General features: G+C 46.9%; 1 protein-coding gene across 2 annotated transcripts in view; it reads left to right on the top strand.

The window, feature by feature from the left end:
- kdm6a (lysine demethylase 6A) overlaps positions 1-20,635 on the top strand; it is a 205,831-nt gene that overhangs the window by 36,062 nt on the left and 149,134 nt on the right. For both annotated transcript variants that reach the window (XM_033033054.1, XM_033033055.1), the window contains exons 4-5: positions 6,616-6,665; positions 10,907-10,965. In XM_033033054.1, coding sequence (XP_032888945.1) covers positions 6,616-6,665; positions 10,907-10,965 — 109 coding nt within the window. The remainder of the gene's footprint in view (positions 1-6,615; positions 6,666-10,906; positions 10,966-20,635) is intronic.

Here is a 20,635-nt window from a genome sequence, read left to right as displayed (position 1 = left end):
TTCCTCCCTATCTTCTACAATTAGGCAGTGGTCTGGGCATCGAAAATGTGTCTAGAATTTAACTTTCGTGACCCGTGTCCCCCCTACTTGAAATTTGGCACACATTTAGATAAAATATAATTGAGAAGGAAGTCATAACCCGTCATCGCCAAAAGTTGCACATTAATTAATTAATTAAGCTAATTAGAAAATGAGATCGAAAAAGTAAGTGCCATCAAGTGTTCAATGTTTAAGAAGGAACTGCAGATGCTGGAAAATCGAAGGTAGACAAAAAAGCTGGAGAAACTCAGCGGGTTTCGCATTGCTTCTCAAACTCAGAAAAAGCTCCGTACTGTTTTCCACGCGCTGTGAGTGATGTCCCATCTCCCCCCCCCCCCCCCCCCCCCCGCAGTCCTTTTATCGCCCACCATGGGCCCAACAGCCCCCTTGCCGTGGGCCCCGCAGCCCGCTCGTCCGGCTCCCCTCCTCCTCTCCCTCCCTTCTCCTCTCCTCCCCCCCTTCCTCCTCTCCTCCTCCTCACGCCCGTCCCCCACTCCTCACTCTCCCCGTCCCCCACTCTCCCCGTCCCCCGCTCTCCCCGTCCCCCGCTCTCCCCGTCCCCCGCTCTCCCCGTCCCCCTCTCTCCCCGTCCCCCGCTCTCCCCGTCCCCCGCTCTCCCCGTCCCCCGCTCTCCCCGTCCCCCGCTCTCCCCGTCCCCCGCTCTCCCCGTCCCCCCCACTCTCTCCCCGTCCCCCTCTCCCCTTCCCCCCCTCTCTCCCCGTCCCCCGCTCTCCCTCCCCGTCTCCCCCACTCTCTCTCCCCGTCCCCACGCTCTCCCCGTCCCCCCTCTCCTCCCCCGTCCCCTCCTCTCTCCCCGTCCCCACTCCTCTCTCCCCGTCCCCCTCCTCTCTCCCCGTCCCCCTCCTCTCTCCCCGTCCCCCCTCCTCTCTCCCCGTCCCCCTCCTCTCTCCCCGTCCCCCTCCTCTCTCCCTCTCTCTCCCTCTCTCTCCCTCTCTCTCTCCCTCTCTCCCTCTCTCTCTCTCCCTCTCTCTCCCTCTCTCCTCCCCTCTCTCTCCCTCTCTCCCTCTCTCTCTCTCCCTCTCTCTCCCCTCTCTCTCCCTCTCTCACCCCCTCTCTCTCTCTCTCCCTCTCTCTCACCCCTCTCCCTCCCTCTCTCTCTCCATCTCTCTCTCTCTTTCTCTCTCTCTCACTCTCTCCCTCTCTCAACCTCTCTCTCCTCCCTCTCCCTCTCTCCCCCTCTCTCTCTCCACACCTCTCCCTCTCTCCCTGCCCCCCTCTCCTTCTCCCCTTTCTCCCTCTCTCTCCCTCCCTCTCTCCCTCTCTCTCTCTCTCCCTCTCTCCCCTCTCTCCCTCTCTCCCTCTCTCCCTCTCTCCCCTCTCTCCCTCTCTCCCTCTCGCCTCTCGCCTCTCTCTCTCTCTCGCCTCTCTCCCTCTCTGCCTCTCGCCTCTCGCCTCTCTCTCTCTCCCTCGCCTCTCTCTCTAGCCTCTCTCTCTCTATGTATATATGTATGTATATATATATGATTTGTGAATATGACTGGAGTTATATATAATTATATATAATTATATTATTAAAAAAGTAATATAATGAATATAATTGTGAGTGTGTATTTTTAATGAGACTGCCCTAGAGGTCCGGCTCCTGAACCTGCCTAATTAATGGGTGAGGGCAGTTCCTGTGGGTTCTCCCGTTTACTGAATTCCACTGACTGCCAGTGCGCAGAGTGGGGGTCACAGCCATAGTGGGACTGGGGGAAGGCTGAGGCATCTTCCACTGAGAGGAAAATGCCTAACCCTAACTCGCTTCCCTTCCATAGTTGCCCACGGCTGGTGCTGGAGCTGCTTTGGGACCGGCTGCGGACTCCGTACGTGTGGCCGCTCAGCGCGACCACCTCGGCCAGCATGCCCCTCTGGATCTCAACGTGATGATGGTGGGGAGCAAGCCGCCCTGGCCGCCTTCAGCACCCCCATAGCGCCGGCTCCATCAGTCCGCCTGCTCGTTCGCTGCAACACCGGCCGTCTGACAGCCCAGCCGATCCTTCGCAGCACCCACCGGCGGCCCGACAGCCCAGCCGATCCTTCGCAGCACCCACCGGCGGCCCGACAGCCCGACCGACCCCTCGTAGCACTCACCGGCGGCCCGGCAGCCCGACCGATCCCTCGTAGCACTCACCGGTGGCCCGACAGCGCGACCGATCCCTCGTAGCACTCACCGGTGGCCCGACAGCGCGGCCGGTCCTTCGCAACAGCCCGACCGACTGACCGACCCTAATCCTAATCCTAACCCTAGGTCTACATTTTTATTTATCATGATTATTTAACAGTTCACATCATAACTTTACTAAGATAAATCAATTGTAAAACAAAATTATCAGCAAGGTTAGCATTACCTTTATTCCTTTGAAGCCTTGCTATTGTTTTGATATAATTAGGAGGCAGTCATGATCCCAGAGTGCTCGCTGCCTAGCTAGCATGAAACAAAGTGCGTGATTGGTCAATTGCCGTCTGACGCATTGTCAAACGTGCATTGATTGGGCAATTACAATTGTGGGCAGCGCGACCGACATTGCAGCGGCCTGTCTGTCTTTTAAAAAAAAAATTGTCCTGTTGAATGTATAGTTTGTTGTGGTTTTTATATTGTTTTTGGCTGTGTATATTAGTAATGTCACAACATTTTGAGATTTTAAAAATCAAGTCTGCAATTTATCCCATCAGATAAAGCATAAAGAGAAGTTTAATTTGACACCTAATTCACTTTCATATCTTCAGTATTAAAAAAGGTTATGGACATTTTCATACTCGGACATTAGCATCTTGTTCCCTATTGCTTTTCCATTGACTTAACACAAAAGCTGTGATCAAGGACAGTCAAAAGCCCATAACTTTCTTAAAAATTAAGAGAACTGAAAGAAATGTTCAGTTATTATGGATTGAAGCATTCTGAAACAAATATGAAACAATCTTACTTGGATAACTTGAAATTAAAGCATATAATTAGTTAGTTACCCAATTGTAGCTAATTACAAAATTCAATTACTAGATCTAAACATCTATCCTTTTCTTAAGAAAAGATTAACATTTTTAAACAGCCTAAGTGTCCAAATAACATTCACACAAGAATTCACAATGTAACATGATTTTTAAATCACATTGTCATGGATTTATAGGCCAAATGGAAGGAATTTAGTGTTTAATTCCCATAAATTAATGGCCATTTAAATCATCTGGCGAGTGGGTTTTTGAGGAACGCGATCGATTGGAACGTTGCGGTGAATTCAAACCCCATATTGGCAGGAAAAACACTGCCGGTTCGAATGGGTCCTAAATCACCGTTTCGCAACGTAAAATGTGGATTAAAGGCATCCTAAGAAGCACGTTTATATGTAAAATGAATAGCTTTCCTTTACCTGTCCCGTACGTGAAATCCGTCCCCGTTGACGGCGTTGACGACTTTAGAAGCTGATTTTTAAATTACTCCAGTGCTGAAATTGTCTCCCAAGCATCTACCTTTAATCTTCTTCTCCAATTTTTTGAGCTTTTGTCATTGGGACACTAATGCTAGTTGGTCTGTAACTTCTCTTTAGTGTGTTAAACTATCATGTGTTACTTCATTTGAAATATTGAAGAGGTCAGGTGGCACAGTGATACAGCTGGTAGAACCGGTGCCTCTCAGCGTCAGACACCCGGGTTCAATCCTGACCGTGGGTGCTATCTGTGTGGAGGTTGCAAGTTCTTCCTGTCACTGCGTGGTTTCCCTCCCACACGCTAAAGACATGCGGGATTGTAGGTTACTTGGCCTCTGCATATTGCCCCTGGTGTGTACGGAGTGGATGAGAAAGTGAGAAAGAATAGAACGAGTGTGCACTGGCCTGCGTGGACCCAGTAGGCCAAAGGGCCAGTTTTCATGCTGTACCTTTAGACTAAAAGTTCAATATTGTATATCATGTTTTTAAGCTTGTGCTCAACACTGTTCCAAAGCCCTTTATCTGACTCCTTACCATCCACCTCTTGCCCACACCATTTATTTTGATATTTTATTTTAGGAATTGGGCATTTGTGACTTGGCCAGCATTTACCCCCCCATCCTTAATTACCCATGAACTGGCATGCTTGTTGAAGAGTTTCCACAGGCATCCAGGGTCCTGACTTGCATATAGAGTAATTGTTCTTGAATGACTGGTCAATCAGGTGGGTTTTTGTAATAGTGGTTATTGTTGCTAATGACTTTGTATTTGTAAAAAAATCCCAGCATGTTATTTTAAAGTTAAATTGTATAGCTGGCTACTCTTCGACATGTTCATTTAGACGTACAATTATTAGTGTAACCACAGCACTACCATTACTGAGAACTGTACAGCATAGAAACAAGCCATTTATCCCACAATGTCTGTGCCAACCATCATGTCAATTTAAGCTGAATAACTGTCTGCATGTGATCTATATTCTTCCATTCCTTCATGTGTTATCGTATCTGCATTTCCTCGTGTGATCCAGGCCCTTCCACTCTAACAAAAACATTTACTTTGTAAATCTCCTTAAACATTCCCACTCTCACCAGGTATTTTACTTTTTGTATTTGATATTTCTGTCGTGGGCAAAAGATTTTATCCACCCTATAATTGTAACCTACAATCCCGCATGTCTTTCATAATTTTATATACTTCTCCAAGATTGCACCTCTGCATGTGTTCCAGAGAGAGCAATAAATGTTTGGTGTATTCTCTCCATATAACTAATTCTTTCCAATTCAAGCAACTTATTGACCTCTTCTGCATCCTCTCCAATCCTTTCCTGCACTGCTGCAAAATGAACTCTGCACAGTATTCAAATGTGGCCTAACCAAAGTCTGCTGAGCATGACTTCAACTTTCATACTCAACACCCTCACCTATGAATTATACACCACCTTTACCACCCCACCTACTTGCATTATAACTTTCAGGAAGCCAAGAGCTTATTCATGAATGCTCCATAGGATGTTATCATTCACTGCACACATCCTTCTTACTTTTGACCTGCCAAAATGCACCCCCCCCCGCCCCACTTGTCTCAATTAAACTCCAAAGGCCAAGGAAGACCTCCACAGCTGATGACAGAAGAATTCTCTCTGTAATAAAGAAAAATCCCCAAACACTTGTCTGACAGATAGAAACACTCTTCGGGAGTCAGGTGTGGATTTGTCAATGATCACTGTCCGCAGAATACAGAGGCTACACTGCAAGATGCAAACCACTGTTTAGCTGCAAAAATAGGATGGCCAGGTTACAGTTTGCCAAGAAGTACTTAGAAGAGCAACCACAGTTCTGGAAAAAAGGTCTTGTGGTCTTTTGAGAAGAAGATTAACGTATCAGAGTGATGGCAAGAGCAGAGTATGGAGGAGAGAAGGAACTGCCCAAGATCCAAAGCATACCACGTCATCTGTGAAACACGGTGGCGGGGGTGTTATGGACTGGGCATGTATGGCTGCTGAAGGTACTGGCTCACTTATCTTCATTGATGATACAACTGCTGATGGTGGTAGCATAATGAATTCTGAAGTGTATAGACACATCCTATCTGCTCAAGTTCAAACAAATGCCTCAAAACACATTGGCCGGCGGTTCATTCTACAGCAAGACAATGATCCCAACATACTGCTAAAGCAACAAAGGAGTTTTCCAAAGCTAAAAAATGGTCAATTCTTGAGTGGCGAAGTCAATCACCCAATCTGAACCCAATTGAGCATGCCTTTTATATGCTGAAGAGAAACCTGAAGGGGACTAGCTCCCCAAAACAAACATAAGCTAAAGATGGCTGCAATACAGGCCTGGCAGAGCTTCACCAGAAAAGACACCCAGCAACTAGTGATGTCTATGAATCGCGGACTTCAAGCAGTCATTGCATGCAAAGGATATGCAACAAAATACTAAACATGACTACTTTCATTTACATGACATTGCTGTGTCCCAAACCTTATGGTGCCCTGAAATGGGGGGATTATGTATAAACACTGCTGTAATTTCTACACGGTGAAACCAAAATGTATAAAAGTGGCCTTTATTAAAATCTGACAATGTGAACTTTAACCACATGTGATTTTTCTATTACAAATCTGAAATTGTGGAGTACAGAGGCAAATAAATAAATGATGGGTCTTTGTCCCAAAAATTATGGAGGGCACTGTATAATCACAAACAACATCGGCACACGTTTGCTGGCCAAGATTATACCTGCGATGACATCCTGTTCAATCCTGAGCATTCTCACATCTTCCTTTCCTTGGAAATTCCATTCATTTTCCTGTTTGTCATTCTGCAGGCAATTTCAATGTTGCCGAGGATGTTCTTTCGTTATCAGGAATCCTTTGGAAGGATCCATATCTGGAATATCATGTCTGTTTTTTGCAGTTTCAACCAAACCTGCTAAATATTTTTGGTTTTTGATAGGGTTGCATTTATAACATATATATATATATGTTATTTATGCATTTATAACATATATATATATATGTTATTCTGATTACTATGTAAGGTGTCCTTGAGATTTCTGAAAGGCGCCCATTAAATAAAATTTATTATTATTATTATTATTATACTGGAATATTATTTCACAAATTTTGTTTTCTGTTTCCTTTCAGCATTATCTGCATATCAGAGGTATTACAGTTTACAGTCTGACTACTGGAAGGTTTGTACCATTTGAAAGAAACTTGCTGGACTTTTAATTGGTTTAAATTTAGTGAATACAAGCCCAGTGCTATTAAATGCCATAATGTAATCTATAATATGTTCGACCGGCCGACTTTCTGCCTGACTTGTGGCTGCCAGCCATTGATTCGTTGCTACGCCAACACCAGACGCAGAATCGCCGAGATTTTTTCCATTTCGGTAGAGATTTCACTTTTCATTCCAAGTATCCACTCCTGATTAAATTTCGTCGTGTTTATGTACACATTTTTAATAAAATCCTTCTCCCCCCCCCCCCCCCCCCTCCAAAATTTCCACAAAAAAAAACCCGGCTCCTCACCCATAGAATGTTGGTGAACGTTCCATCGTGTGATGTCACAATGCCCAATGCTCACAGATGACCAATCAGAATGGATCCATTTACATATGCCTTTGCACCAGCCCCAGCCCCAGCCCCTCCCCCCCCACCCCCGCAGCCTGTCGAAGCGCGTCATCATGTGTGTGGGAATAAAGAAAGAGGATTGGGGGTGAAAGGGAATGGGGAACAGATGGACTGTCCCTACCCCTCCCCCTTCCACTCTCCCTCCCCACTATTTCCCCTCTCTCCCCCCACCCCTCTCCCCCTCCCTCCACACTCTTACCCCTCCCTCCCCTACCCCATCCCTCCCCATCCCTCTCCCCCCTCCCCATCCCTCTCTCCCCCTCTCCATCTCCCTCTCCTCACCCCTCTCCTCACCCCTCTCCCTCTCCTCCCCCTCCTCCACCCACCCCAATCCCTCTCTCCCCCACCCCCTTCCCTCCCCCCCCTTCCCTCCCCCCCCCCCCCCCCCCCCCCTCCCCCCTCCCCCTTCCCTCTCCCCCTTCCCTCTCCCCCTTCCCTCTCCCCCTTCCCTCTCCCCCCTTCCCTCTCTCTCCCCTTCCCTCTCTCTCCCCTTCCCTCTCTCCCCTCCCTCTCTCTCTCCCTTCCCTCTCTCTCCCCTTCCCTCTCTCTCACCCCTTCTCTATCTCCCCTTCTCTCTCTCTCCCCTTCTCTCTCTCTCCCCTTCCCTCTCTCTCCCCTTCCCTCTCCCCTTCCCTCTCCCCTTCTCTCTCTACCCTTCCCTCTCCCCCCTTCCCTCTCCCCCCTTCCCTCTCCCCCCTTCCCTCTCCCCCTCCCCTCTCTCCTCCCCTCCTCCCACCCCTCTCACCTCCCCCTCTCCATCTCCCTCTCCTCACCCCTCTCCCTCTCCTCTCCTCCCACCCCTTTCCCGCTCCCCCCCCCTTCTCCCTCCACACTCTTCCCCCTCTCTCCCCTACCCCCTCTCCCCTCCCCTCCTCCCTCCCCCCTCCCCCATATCCTCTCATCCCCCTCCCCTCTCTCTTCCCCTCCCCTACCCCCTCTCCCCCCCCCCCCCCTCTCCATCTCCCTTGCCAAAGACATTCTTGCCATAGAGGGAGTACAGAGAAGGTTAACCAGACTGATTCCTGGGATGTCAGGACTTTCATATGAAGAAAGACTGGATAGACTCGGCTTGTACTCGCTAGAATTTAGAAGATTGAGGGGGGATCTTATAGAAACTTACAATATTCTTAAGGGGTTGGACAGGCTAGATGCAGGAAGATTGTTCCCGATGTTGGGGAAGTCCAGAACAAGGGGTCACAGTTTAAGGATAAGGGGGAAATCTTTTAGGACCGAGATGAGAAAAACATTTTTCACACAGAGAGTGGTGAATCTCTGGAATTCTCTGCCACAGAAGGTAGTTGAGGCCAGTTCATTAGCTATATTTAAGAGGGAGTTAGATGTGGCCCTTGTGGCTAAAGGGATCAGGGGGTATGGAGAGAAGGCAAGTACAGGATACTGAGTTGGATGATCAGCCATGATCATATTGAATGGCAGTGCAGGCTCGAAGGGCCGAATGGCCTACTCCTGCACCTAATTTCTATGTTTCTATGTTTCCCTCTCCCACTCCCACCCATCCCTCTCTCCCCCACCCCCCTTCACTCTCTACCCCACCCCCTTCCCTCTCTCCCCCTGCCCCCTTCCCCCTAGCCCTCTGTCCCACTTCCACCACTCCCCTACCCCTCCCTCCCCACTCTTCCACTTCTCTCCCTCACCCCACCCCTCTCCCTCCCCCACCACTCTCTCTCCCCCTCCCTTCCCCCTCTCTCCCCCCACCCCTTCCCTCTACCCCTCTGACCCTCTTCCACCACTCCTCCTACCCCTCTCCCCCTCCCTCCCCACTCTCCCACTTCTCTCCCACTCTCCCTACCCACTCTTTCCCCTCTCTCCCCCCCACCCCTCTCCCCCTCCCTCCACACTCTTCCCCCTCCCTCCCCTACCCCATCTCCCTCCTCCGCATCCCTCCCCCCCCCACACCTCTCTCTCCTCCCCATCCCTCTCTCCTCCCCCTCCCTCTCTTCACCCCTCTCCCTCTCCTCCCCCTCCCATCCCTCTCCTCCCCCTCCCATCCCTCTCCTCCCCCTCCCATCCCTCTCTCTCCCGCTCACCTTCCCTCTCCCCACACCTCTACCCCATCTCCCTCCTCCCCTCCCTCCACCCCTCCCCCACACCTCTCTCCCCCTCCCCATCCCTCTCTCCTCCCCCTCCCCCACCCCTCTCCTCTCCCTCTCCAAACCCCTCTCCTCCCCCTCCTCCCACCCCATCTCTTTCTTCCCCCACCCCTCTTCTCTCTCCCACCCCTTCCCCCTTCCCCCTTCCCCCTCTCCCCACCCCCTTCCCCTTCCCCCTCCCCACTCTTCCCCCATCCTCCACATTCTTCCTCCTCTCTCCCCTACCCCCACACATCTCTCCCCCTCCCCTCTCTCCTCCCCCTCTCCATCTCCCTCTCCTCACCCTTCTCCCCCTCCTCATCTCACCCCATCCCTCTCTACCCCACCCCCTTCCCTCTCTTCCCCCTACCCCTCTGTCCCTCTTCCACCCTTCACTCTCCCCCTCCCTCCCCTCTCTCCCCACACCCCTTCCCCTACCCCTCTGTCCCTCTTCCATCACTCCCCCTACCCCTCCCTCCCCACTCTTCCACTTCTCACCCCCCCTCCCCCTCCCCCTCCACTCTCCCTCCCCACTCTTTCCCCTCTCTCCCCCCGCCCCTCTCCCCCTCCCTCCCTCCTCCCCTCTCTCCCCATCCCCCTCTCTCACCCCCTACCCCGCTCTCCTTTCCCTCCCAAATCTCTCCCATTTCCTCCTCCTCCTCCTCCCCCCCCCTCCCTCCCCTCTTCTCACCCTCCCCTCTCCCCACCCCATCTCCCTCTCCCCCCACCTGTGTGTTTGAGGGGTGGTTAGTGTGAGTGTGATGCCGCAGCCCCCCCCCCCCCCCCCCCCCCCCGCAAACGCCGTTGGGGAAACAGACCCGACGGGTCTGCACTTGGTCTAGTGTTATATATTACTTGATTCTTGTCATTTGCTATACTTTGAAGAGTGATTTCTGAAGTTTTAATTATAAGTTCTGAAGAACCTTTTTTTCACAAACATTTGGTTTTCCATTTCAAATTACTACCAGATTTTTTGTGGTGCAGGTTCACTGCCGATCTTCCGGAAACTGATGGTCTGGCATTTTCCTTTAATCCGGACCAAATTATGAGAGTGCACTTTGAAATTTCAGGCATTAAAAAGCTCCCTATGCCATATGGCAAGAAGCATTTCACTACACCTAGGTGTATGTGACCAATAAATAACCTTTGAACCTTTGATTTCAATCAAAATTATGTCCTGCTTGCTCTTCACTCTTGTCCCCTGTGGCCTACATTACTCCAGATCACCTAATTTAAATTTGTTTTCAACTAATTTCCAAATCCCCCTCAGTTCTCTCTTCCTTTCGCACCATTATTAATAGTTGTGACTTTGTGTTTGAGCTTTGGTTTGGAACTCTGGTCAGGATTTCTAAAACTCCACATTACTGACAAGCATTTTAGGCCTCTTTCAGCTTATTTATTTTTGATCATTTATAGATCTATGAAACCGTAGCATGCTTTTTGAAAGACATTTTGTTTACATTTGCAAGTTGTTTGCGTGTAATCTTTATAACCTCTCATAACATGGCAAATACAATTAGTAGCTTGAAATACATTGCATACAGTTGGGTAAACAAAAATAGTGGTACTTGTGCACAGTAAGATCATGCGTGGATGAATTACCCAAGTTTTTGTGGGTTTTAATGATATTGGTCTGTTATAAACAAATATTAAGATTTTTTGCTTAAGGTAACATTAGTTGAGTATCAATAATTTCTTCTTTTTTTTTCATAGAATGCTGCCTTTTTATATGGCCTTGGTATTGTCTACTTCCATTATAATGCATTTCAGTGGTGAGTAAAATATTTATGTGGTTCTTTAGTTGGAAATTTCCATATATAGTAATATGTATCAAATGAACAAATAATCTACGCGTGACAATGACTTGAATTAAATTTAGGTCCTATTTGCTATTGCACTGCAGAAATAATTGAGCAGGTGGTGTTATTGCATAATTTGGAAAGGGTTAATAGAATTCCGATTCCTCATATTGTGTTAATCAAAGTTTATCTTTTACACAACACTAGGTTTTTTTGCCTAATTTTGACCAACTGGATACAACGTCATATCCACCAGCTTGTTCGAATTATGGCTTATTGCCATAATTTCCCCCATTTTTTCTCTCTTTTAATATTTACCACTACGGTGATGCAGCGATAGAGTTGCTGCTTTACAGCGCTTGCAGCGCGGAGTTCCAGGTTTGATCCCAACTACGGGTGCTGTACAGAGCTTGTGCATTCACCCCGTGACCGCGTGGATTTTCTCCGAGATCTTCGGTTTCCCACCCCCCCCCCCCACACTCCAAAGACGTACAGGTTTGTAGGTCACTTGGCTTTGTATAAATGTAAATTGTGTGGAGGATAGTGTTAATATGCAGGGATCGCTGGTCGGCATGGACTTGGTGGGCCGAAGGGCCTATTTCTGCACCATATCTGTAAATCGGTCAAATGCACTTCTGGATCTGTGAATCAGCATAAGGAGGATCTCCATTTAAAAAAATGTTTTATCGAAGAAAGAGATAATGCAGGTTTGATAATCTGAATTTATCTATCACCTGTATTTGCTTATTGGAGAAGGAAATAGTTAGCTGTTTCTGAGATGAGTGATGGTTGGCAAGCTGCATTTTACCACAGTCTCAATTTTGAGTTGACTTCACGTTTACTTATTTTGTGAATGCAATCAATGTGAATAATATATTTTGTAGAAATTGGGTGGATGCTTTAGTTTGTGTATTTTGCAGTTAGACGTTTGCAGATTAGAATTGAATTTAAAAATAAAGAACTAATTACTGTTCCTAACAGCCAGTGTAATAAAGCTTGCGGTACAGTAATAACTTTGCATCAAGCTCAGGTTTTTTATAACTGCCAAAGTTGTGGCTTTGCTGTTTTTACTAGATAGTATTCAGAATTGAAAATGTTGGCACTCATCCAATGGAGTGCCTTATTTCCTTTGAGTGTAGTTTGTGTAGTTTATTTGGCCACATGTGATAGAGGCGTAAACTGCACAAGAGTGAATGTATGAAATTGGATTTTATTTTAACTAAATGACAGCAGTTTTGATCTATGCAATGAATATCAGCACAATTGTCTTGTATATTTTAAGCAGAACTACATAGGACCTTTACAGTTCAATATTACAGTCCTGTTTAACTTTTCCTGTGTATAGATCCTTTAATAGTATCAATCAGTTTGGACAGTCATCAAAGCATAAGTACTGATGGAGGCAATTAATTCATTTCAAAGAAAGTGAATAGATAACTACAATGTTGGTCCAGAGAGTAGGGAATTTGCTTCCGGTGAATCATTATATGGGATATATGTTAGGCAATTCCTGTTTTAAAACTGTTGATTCGAGTATTTACAGTCTTTAGTAAACTCATTTTATGTGAATGGTGGCAAATGAATTGTGATGGCACTGCAAAGCCAGTTCCGACATTGTATTATCAGTCAATTTTGTGAAACTTTATGGTTGTTCATTGACTTTACCGATGAGCACAGCAGGGATGAGCGGAAGTTAATTTAATCTGTAATTAATGCAAAATTTATGTTGAGCGGTTTGACGTGATGAAAGACATGTGACTATTGAGGTAGTACTGAGATGGATGAGGAAGAAATGATGGGATGCTCATGTAGGGACAGGTAGGAATAGCAATGTGGTTGAAACCCTCATTACATTTGTAAAGTACTTTTATGAGCACTTAATATTTTGTAATCCACACAACTGCACATTGACCGCTAGAAGTAAGATTAACCTGAATAATGTTTTTGGCTGGTATAAGCACAATGGTATAAGATGCCTCCTATATAATGAACTACAAAGCTCTTTTTTTTTTTTTTAAATTAATTTATTAGAAGTAGACATATTATAAAATGTAGTTACATATTATAGTAAAAAAACTTTTCATATACATCAGTCATACATTATTAAAATTTTCCATTGTTAATTACTTCTAGTGTTTTTATTTTTTATGGAAAGAGGGAGAAAGAGAGGGTAGAAAGTTACAAAAAAAAACGAGAAAAAAAACACAACAGAAAAACAAGGGAGGTGGAATGGGTTACCTGTAATACGTCAATGGAGATAGGTTCGTAGGTTATAAAGTATAGCTTTTCATCTGGTCCTGAGTTCAAGTTTCAGTTGGGTCCTCGTGCTGTGCCAATCTATCCCTTCAGATAGTTAATGAATGGAGCCCAAATTTTATGGAAAAGATCTTGTTTGTCCATTAAGACAAGTCTAATTCTTTCTAAGTATAGGGTCTCCGACATTTCCGTAATCCACATTTTAATTGTAGGGGTTGTAGGGCCTTTCCAAAATTTTAATATTAATTTTTTCCCGGTTATTACACTGTAGTTGAGGAAATTTCTTTGGTTTGTTGTGAGTGTTAAACTTTGTTCTGATATTCCAAGTATTATTAATTTTGTGTCTGGGTCCAGTTTTGTATTAATAACTTCTGAAGTTATTTCAAAAATATCAGTCCAGAAATGTTTAAGTTTTATACAGTTTGCAAACGTATGTGTTAAATTAGCCTCTAGATGTAGACATTTATCACAAATAGGAGAGATTTGTGGGAAGATTCTATTTAGTTTTATTTTATAGTGTAGTCTATGTAAGACCTTGAATTGTATTAAAGTATGTCTGGCATTTAATGAACATTGATGTATTTGTTGTAAACTTTCGTCCCACATATCTTTCGTGATAGGGTGACCTATTTCATTTTCCCATTTGTTTCTATATGGTTCGGTCGGTGGTACCTCGTTGTTTAGTAGGGTGTTATAAATATAAGCTATTAGTTTTTCAGTATTAGGATGCTTGTTCAAACATTCATTAAGAATTTCTGATTCCCTATTCCTGTAGACTTGTGTATTAGATTTAACATAATCTCTAATTTGTAGATATCCGAAGAAATTATTTGAGTGCAGTCCATAATTCTGTTGTAACTCTTGAAATGAAAGAAAAGTACCTTTCCCATAAAGATGTCCTATATTTTTGATTCCATAATTTTTCCATTGTGTGAAACCTTTGTCCATAAAGGATGATTTGAATAAAGGATTATTTACAATGGGAAGGCAGAGTGGAATATTATTCAATTTTAAATCTTTTTTTATTTGTTTCCAAATTCGTATTCCACTATGTATAATGGGGTTTTCTTTATAGTTTTTTTTGTGCAGTTTTGTGGGGGCAAATATGATCGGTCCAATTTCAAAAGGTAGACAGTCTTCCTTTTCCATCATTAACCAATCTGGTTGTTGATCCATTTCTTCCAGCCAGAAATTCATGTTTTTAATATGGGCTGCCCAAAAATAAAGTAAGAAATTTGGCAAAGCCAAACCTCCATTTATCTTTGACTTACATAAATGTTTTTTACTTATTCTATGATTCTTATAATCCCAGACAAAACTTGTAACTATGGAGTCGACTTTTTTGAAAAAAGTTTTTGGGATATATATCGGAATTAATTGAAGTAGGTACAGCAGTTGCGGTAATAAAATCATTTTTATAGCATTAATTCTCCCAAGCATAGAAATGGGGAGTGTTTTCCAGTATTGAATGTTCTTATGTAGTTTATTCAGTAAGGGTGGGAAAATTAGTTTAAATAAAGAGGTATATGTCTTAGTTACATAGATTCCTAAGTATTTAAATTTATCTTTAACTATTTTAAAAGGGGATTGTTGTATTGTATGTAAATTGAATTTTGTTATTGGCATGATTTCGCTCTTATTCCAATTAATTCTATATCCCGAAAACTGACCAAATTGAGTTATTAGATTTAATAGGTTTGGAATACTAGTTTCTAATTTTGTAATATATATTAGTACATCATCTGCATATAAGGAGATTTTATTCCTTGTGTCTCTAGTATTGTATCCAAATATTCCTGGATGGTTTCTAACGCTTTCTGCTAGGGGTTCGATTGCAAGAGCAAATAATAGTGAGGATAGTGAGCATCCTTGTCTACAGCCTCTAGAGAGATTACATTTGGTTGATAACTACAAAGTTCTTTAACTTTGTCACACGCAGTGTATGGATCTGTGAGTTTATGAATAGTGGGAATGAGAGTCTTTTGAATGCATCTGAACGTGATGGTATAAACGTGACGTTGATTGGAATGGATTGTGTGAAATAAATTTTGATGATCATTAAGGCAACTCCATATGTAACGCCGAGACTACATTTTTGTGTAAGCAAGAATGTTTTCTATGATTATCCTCTTTGCTGATATGCTTATTAATAATTTAATAATTATGTCTAATAATTTATAGACAATAGGTGCAGGAGTAGGCCATTCGGCCCTTCGAGCCAGCACCACCATTCAATGTGATCATGACTAATTGAATCCCTCATCAGTACCCCGTTCCTGCCTTCTCCCCATATCCCCTGACTCCGTTATCTTTAAGAGCCCTATCTAGCTCTCTCTTGAAAGTATCCAGAGAACCGGCCTCCACTGAGGCAGAGAATTCCACAGACTCACAACTCTGTGAGAAAAAGTGTCCTTGTCTCTGTTCTAAATGGCTTACCCCTTATTCTTAAACTGTGGCCCCTGGTTCTAGACTCCCCCAACATCGGGAACATGTTTCCTGCCTCTAGCGTGTCCAAACCCTAACAATCTTATGCAGACCATCAGGCCCTGGGGATTTATCAGCCTTCAGTCCCATCAGTCTACCCGCACCATTTCCTGAGGATCCTCCAGTGCTTCTACTCAGCGGCTGTGGAAAGCATCTTGTCCGGAAATATCACGATTTGGTTTGGGAACTGCTCTGCCCAGGACAAGAAGGCTCTGCAGAGAGTAGTGGGTTCGGCCGAACACACTATGGGAACTTCACTCGCCCCTATGCTGGAACTATACATCAGAAGGTGCAACTCCAGAGCCAATAAGATCATGAGAGACCCCTTCCACCCCTGCAACGGACTGTTACAGCTGCTACGGTCAGGCAAACGCCTCCGTTGCCATGCTGAGAACGGAGAGGTTGAGAAGGAGTTTCTTCCCAGAGGCCATAAACTCCTACCTCACCTGGGACTAACTTTACTGTACCACTCTACTGTTTTTTCAAAATTGCTGTTTTTTCCTCCTTTTTCCTTCCTCCCATAATATGCAATATGTAAAATAATATGTGATTCTGTTCCATTCTGTTTATTGTTTGTTTGTTTTTTGCACAAAGTCCGCAAGCATTGCAACTTTTCATTTCACTGCACATCTCGTATGTGTATGTGATGAATAAACTTGAACTTCACTGTAGGTCCTGTCCAGGAAACTCTCGTTTTCCCGTATGGCCCTGAGGACATCCAGCTGCTTCTCCAGTGCCCCAACACGGTCCTTCAGGAGCTGAAGCAGGACGCACTTGCCACAGTTGTAGCAGCCAGAGGCTCCATCCGTGTCCCTGGCCTCCCACATCCTGCAAGCATCACACTGCCTCATCTGTCCTGTCATGTGTTCACCGCGTCCTGTCCTCTCCAGCTTTTTGCGTAGCCTCCTCTCCGAAGTCTCTCGAGCCAAAGACTCACACTTTACTCACAAGGCACTTTCCTCACTGCCGCTCCCCAAGAGCAGCCTTGCTTATATTGACTGATATATTGCCTAATTTACCAATTTACAACCCAAATTCCCGTTTTAAACAGTTTTTTCCCTGTGACTTGCAATACAATATAATATAATACAATACCGTTTATTGTCATTTGAACCTCAAATGAAGTTCAAACGAAATTGTTTTTTGCAATCATACAACAAGAAAAGAACCAAGACACACACCAACACAATTTACACAAACATCCATCCCAGTGAATCTCCTCCTCACTGTGATGGAAGGCAAAGTCTTGTCTCTCCCCTGCTCTCCCCATTCTTCTCCTGATGTCAAAGCCCCCGGCGGGCGACGCCAAGTCCTGCGCCCATTAGGGCCGCGCTGGGCGATGTAAGGCCCTACCGGGTCTTGATGTTGGAGCCCCCGGCGGGCGCTGGGAAGTCCCGCGGTCGTTAAAGCCGCGCCGGGCGAATTAAGGCCCTGCTCTAGGTCTCCTTCAACCCCGCAATTCGGGCGGGAGATGTTGCCATTGCAGGAGCTCAGAAAAGCGGTCTCCTACCAGGGACCCGCGAACTCCCGATGTCAACGTCCACCGGACCTGCGGCTGGAGCCTCCGAAGCTCCGGAGTCGGGCCACAGCAGCGCACCACCTCAGCTCTCCACACTTTTAAGCCGGCCAGCCCCACGATGGTGAGTCCACAGGCTTCGCGACTGGAGCTCCCGGGTCGTTCCGGCTGGAGGCCGCTCCACAGTGCTAGGCCCCAACGACAACGGAGACCCGACAAGGAAAAGGTCGGGTCACCGGTGTAGGGAAGAGATTTAAAAGTTTCCCCCGCCCCCCACACATACACAGATAAAAACAATAAAAAACCACTACAAACTGTACACTCAACGGGACAAAATATTTAAAAAAAGACAGACAGACTGCAGAGGCCGCTGCAACGTCGGTCGCGCCACCTATAGCTTAAGTGCAGATTACTCACCTTTCCCACGGGTTTCAGCCAATAAGTTCTTCTCCCTGCTTCTCTTTGACTGCTGCTTATCCAAGATCCATGTAAGCACTGTAAGTTTGAGTTTCCATGCTTTCATATCTTTTGAAAGGAAAATGTTGAATTTATTTCCAAGGAACCTCAATCTAGGAGGTGTTGCTGTTTAATCAATCTAAGATTTAGACATAATTATATATTTTACAGAGGGTAGATGGTTAAGACCAAGGAAACATTAACCATGGCTTTTCCGCGTGCTGGTATATAATGTTGTATTTTAAGAATCAATATAGGTTTGACTGGTTACAGGGAGGCTAAACACATGGGTGAAGTGATGCATCACACTACTAGTGCCCCAAATAGACCGCACCCAAATGGCAAGGAAAAAAAGGGTCTAGCAAGTGTCAGTTTTGTGGTTCTGTCACAAGTCGTGGGCAGGAAATAAACCATGCAAGATAAAATTATACAGCAAACAGTTAAGACAAGTGACATGTTGGCCTCTGTAGTTTCATGAAATTACATAGATTTGGCGCCAACCAAATTGGTCCTGTTTTTGGTTCTTGGATAAGTGTGAAGTGCTCTACATTAGTTCTCCACCAACACAAATTTGTCTTGCAGTTTGTTTTCTGCTAGTGTATGTGCCTTGCTGACCATGAATAATATGGTGTAGTGGCCTGGATGAGGTCAGGAAAAGGCCAGTTGCCAGGCATGTTCAGAAGTCGTTTTAATGAATCATGGCAAACACACAGAACGGTGACCAGCCCGGGTGCACTCCATGCCCGGCACAGGAAAGGGTAACCGACCAACAGGTGCAGGGGACGGAGTAGCCACTGGAGGAGGTACCCTGGACGGAGGGCGCCCTCGCTTACGGGGCCGCGAGCACCGGCCGATCAATGTCAATATGCGCCGGCTTCAGCCGCGCAACCGAAACAGTCTCATGCCAACCCCCCCATGTCCAGGACGAAAGTGGACGAGCCATGTTCCAGGACCCGGAAGGGACCCTCGTACTGCCGCTGGAGGGGTGCCCGATGAGCATCCCTACGCAGGAAGATGAACTGGCAGTCCTCCAGGGCAGAGGGAACGTGCGGACGGAAGGACCCATGATAAGACGTTGGCATCGGCGCCAGCATGCCCACCGTCTGCTGAAGACATTGCAGAGCGTCTGATGGCTGCTCCACCTGGCACCGTGCCGGTGGGATGAACTCCCCGGGCACCGTCAACGGGGACCCATACACCAACTCGGCGGAGGAGGAGGCCAAGTCCTCCTTGGGTGCAAAACCCACGGCAGAGCGTCCACCCAGTCCGGATCATTCAGCCGTGCCTTCAGGGCATCCTTGAGTTGGCTGTGAAACCGCTCCACCAGTCCGTTCGCCTGCGGATGATACGCCGTCGTGTGGTGTAGGCGAACCCCCAGGAGGCGTGCTGTGGCCACCCAAAGTTCTGACGTGAACTGAGGCCCCCGGTCGGATGTTATGTCCAGCGGCACCCTGAACCGGGCGATCCAGTGCGCCACCAAGGCCCGAGCACAAGTGGCCATTGAGGAATCAGCCAGCGGAATGGCTTCACCATGGTGAAGAGATAGGTCATGCCCCGGGACGGCAGCTGCGGCCCCACGAAGTCCACGTGAATGTGGTTGAACTGCCGCCGAGGGATGGCGAACTCCTGCAACGGCGCACGCACGTGTACCTGCACATGGCGGTCTGGCACGGGATGCAGGTGCGCACCCAATGTCCAACCTCCTTGTGCAGCCCGTGCCACATGAAGTGGGAGGCTACAAGGGCCGTTGTTGCCCAGATGGAGGGATGAACAAGTCCGCGGAGCATTTTGAACACCCTGCACCGCCAGGCACGGGGCCGATGAGTCACAGAAATCCAGTTGAGACATCACACAGCAGCGTTGCGCCCCCAGGACCACAGACAATGTCCTCCAACTCCAAGCCCGATACCGCTGTGCGATAGGCGGCCATTTCCTCGTTGACCAGCTGTGCGGCTGCCAATGCGGAATATTCAATACCCTCAGCGAAAAGGAGAATGGCGTGACTCATAGTTTGCGATAAGGCGTCGGCCACCCTGTTGTACTTGCCCTCGACGAAACGGATGGAGGTGGTGTACTCGGACACGTACGCCAACTGCCTCTGCTGCAGCGCAGACCACTGGTCTGAAACCTTGGCAAACGAGAAAGTTAGAGGCTTGTGATCCGTGAAGGCTGTAAAAGGCCTCCCCTCCAGGAAGTAGCAAAAGTGGCGTACAGCGAGGTACAGGGCAAGGAGCTCATGCTCGAAAGCGCTGCAACGGTTCTGAGCACCACTGAGGTGCCTGCTGAAGAAGGTGAGTGGCCGCCAGCATCCGTCAACAAGCTGCTCCAACACTGGCCCAACCGCCACCTCAGAAACGTCCACCGTCAGGGCGGTCGGGGCATCCGCTCATGGGTGGACGAGCATCGTAGCCCCAGCCAGGGCCTCCTTAGCCCTCTCGAACGCCTCCACTGCTTTGTCGGACCACTCAACCTCCTTGAGATGACCAGTGATCAGGTGGAAAAGCGGGCGCATGATTGCGGCCTCCGCCGGCAAGAAACGGTGATAAAACGCAACCATCCCCACAAATTCCTGGAGGCCCTTAACTGTGGTCGGACGTAGGAACCGGCGGACAGCATCCACCCTGGCCGGCAGAGGCACCATCCCTTGTGGAGTCACATGGTAGCCAAGGAAATCGATGGCCGTCACCCCAAAACAGCACTTGGACGAGTTGATAGCCAATCCACAATCACTGAGGTACTTACACAGCTGACGGAGGTGGATGCAGTGCTCCTGCCACGAGCGGCTGGCCATGAGTATGTCGTCCAAGTAGACAAATACAAAGTCCAGGCCACGGCACACACAGTCCATAAGCCGCTGGATGGCCTTCAACCCAAATGGCATCCGCAAAAATTCAAACAGTCCAAACGGAGTAATGATTGCTGTTTTAGGGA

The sequence above is a fragment of the Amblyraja radiata genome, chromosome 14 (assembly GCF_010909765.2).
Source record: "Amblyraja radiata isolate CabotCenter1 chromosome 14, sAmbRad1.1.pri, whole genome shotgun sequence".
NCBI classification, from domain to species: Eukaryota; Metazoa; Chordata; class Chondrichthyes; order Rajiformes; family Rajidae; genus Amblyraja; species Amblyraja radiata.
The sequence above is the reverse complement of the archived record's forward strand: the minus strand, read 5'-3'. Positions and strand labels throughout refer to the sequence as shown.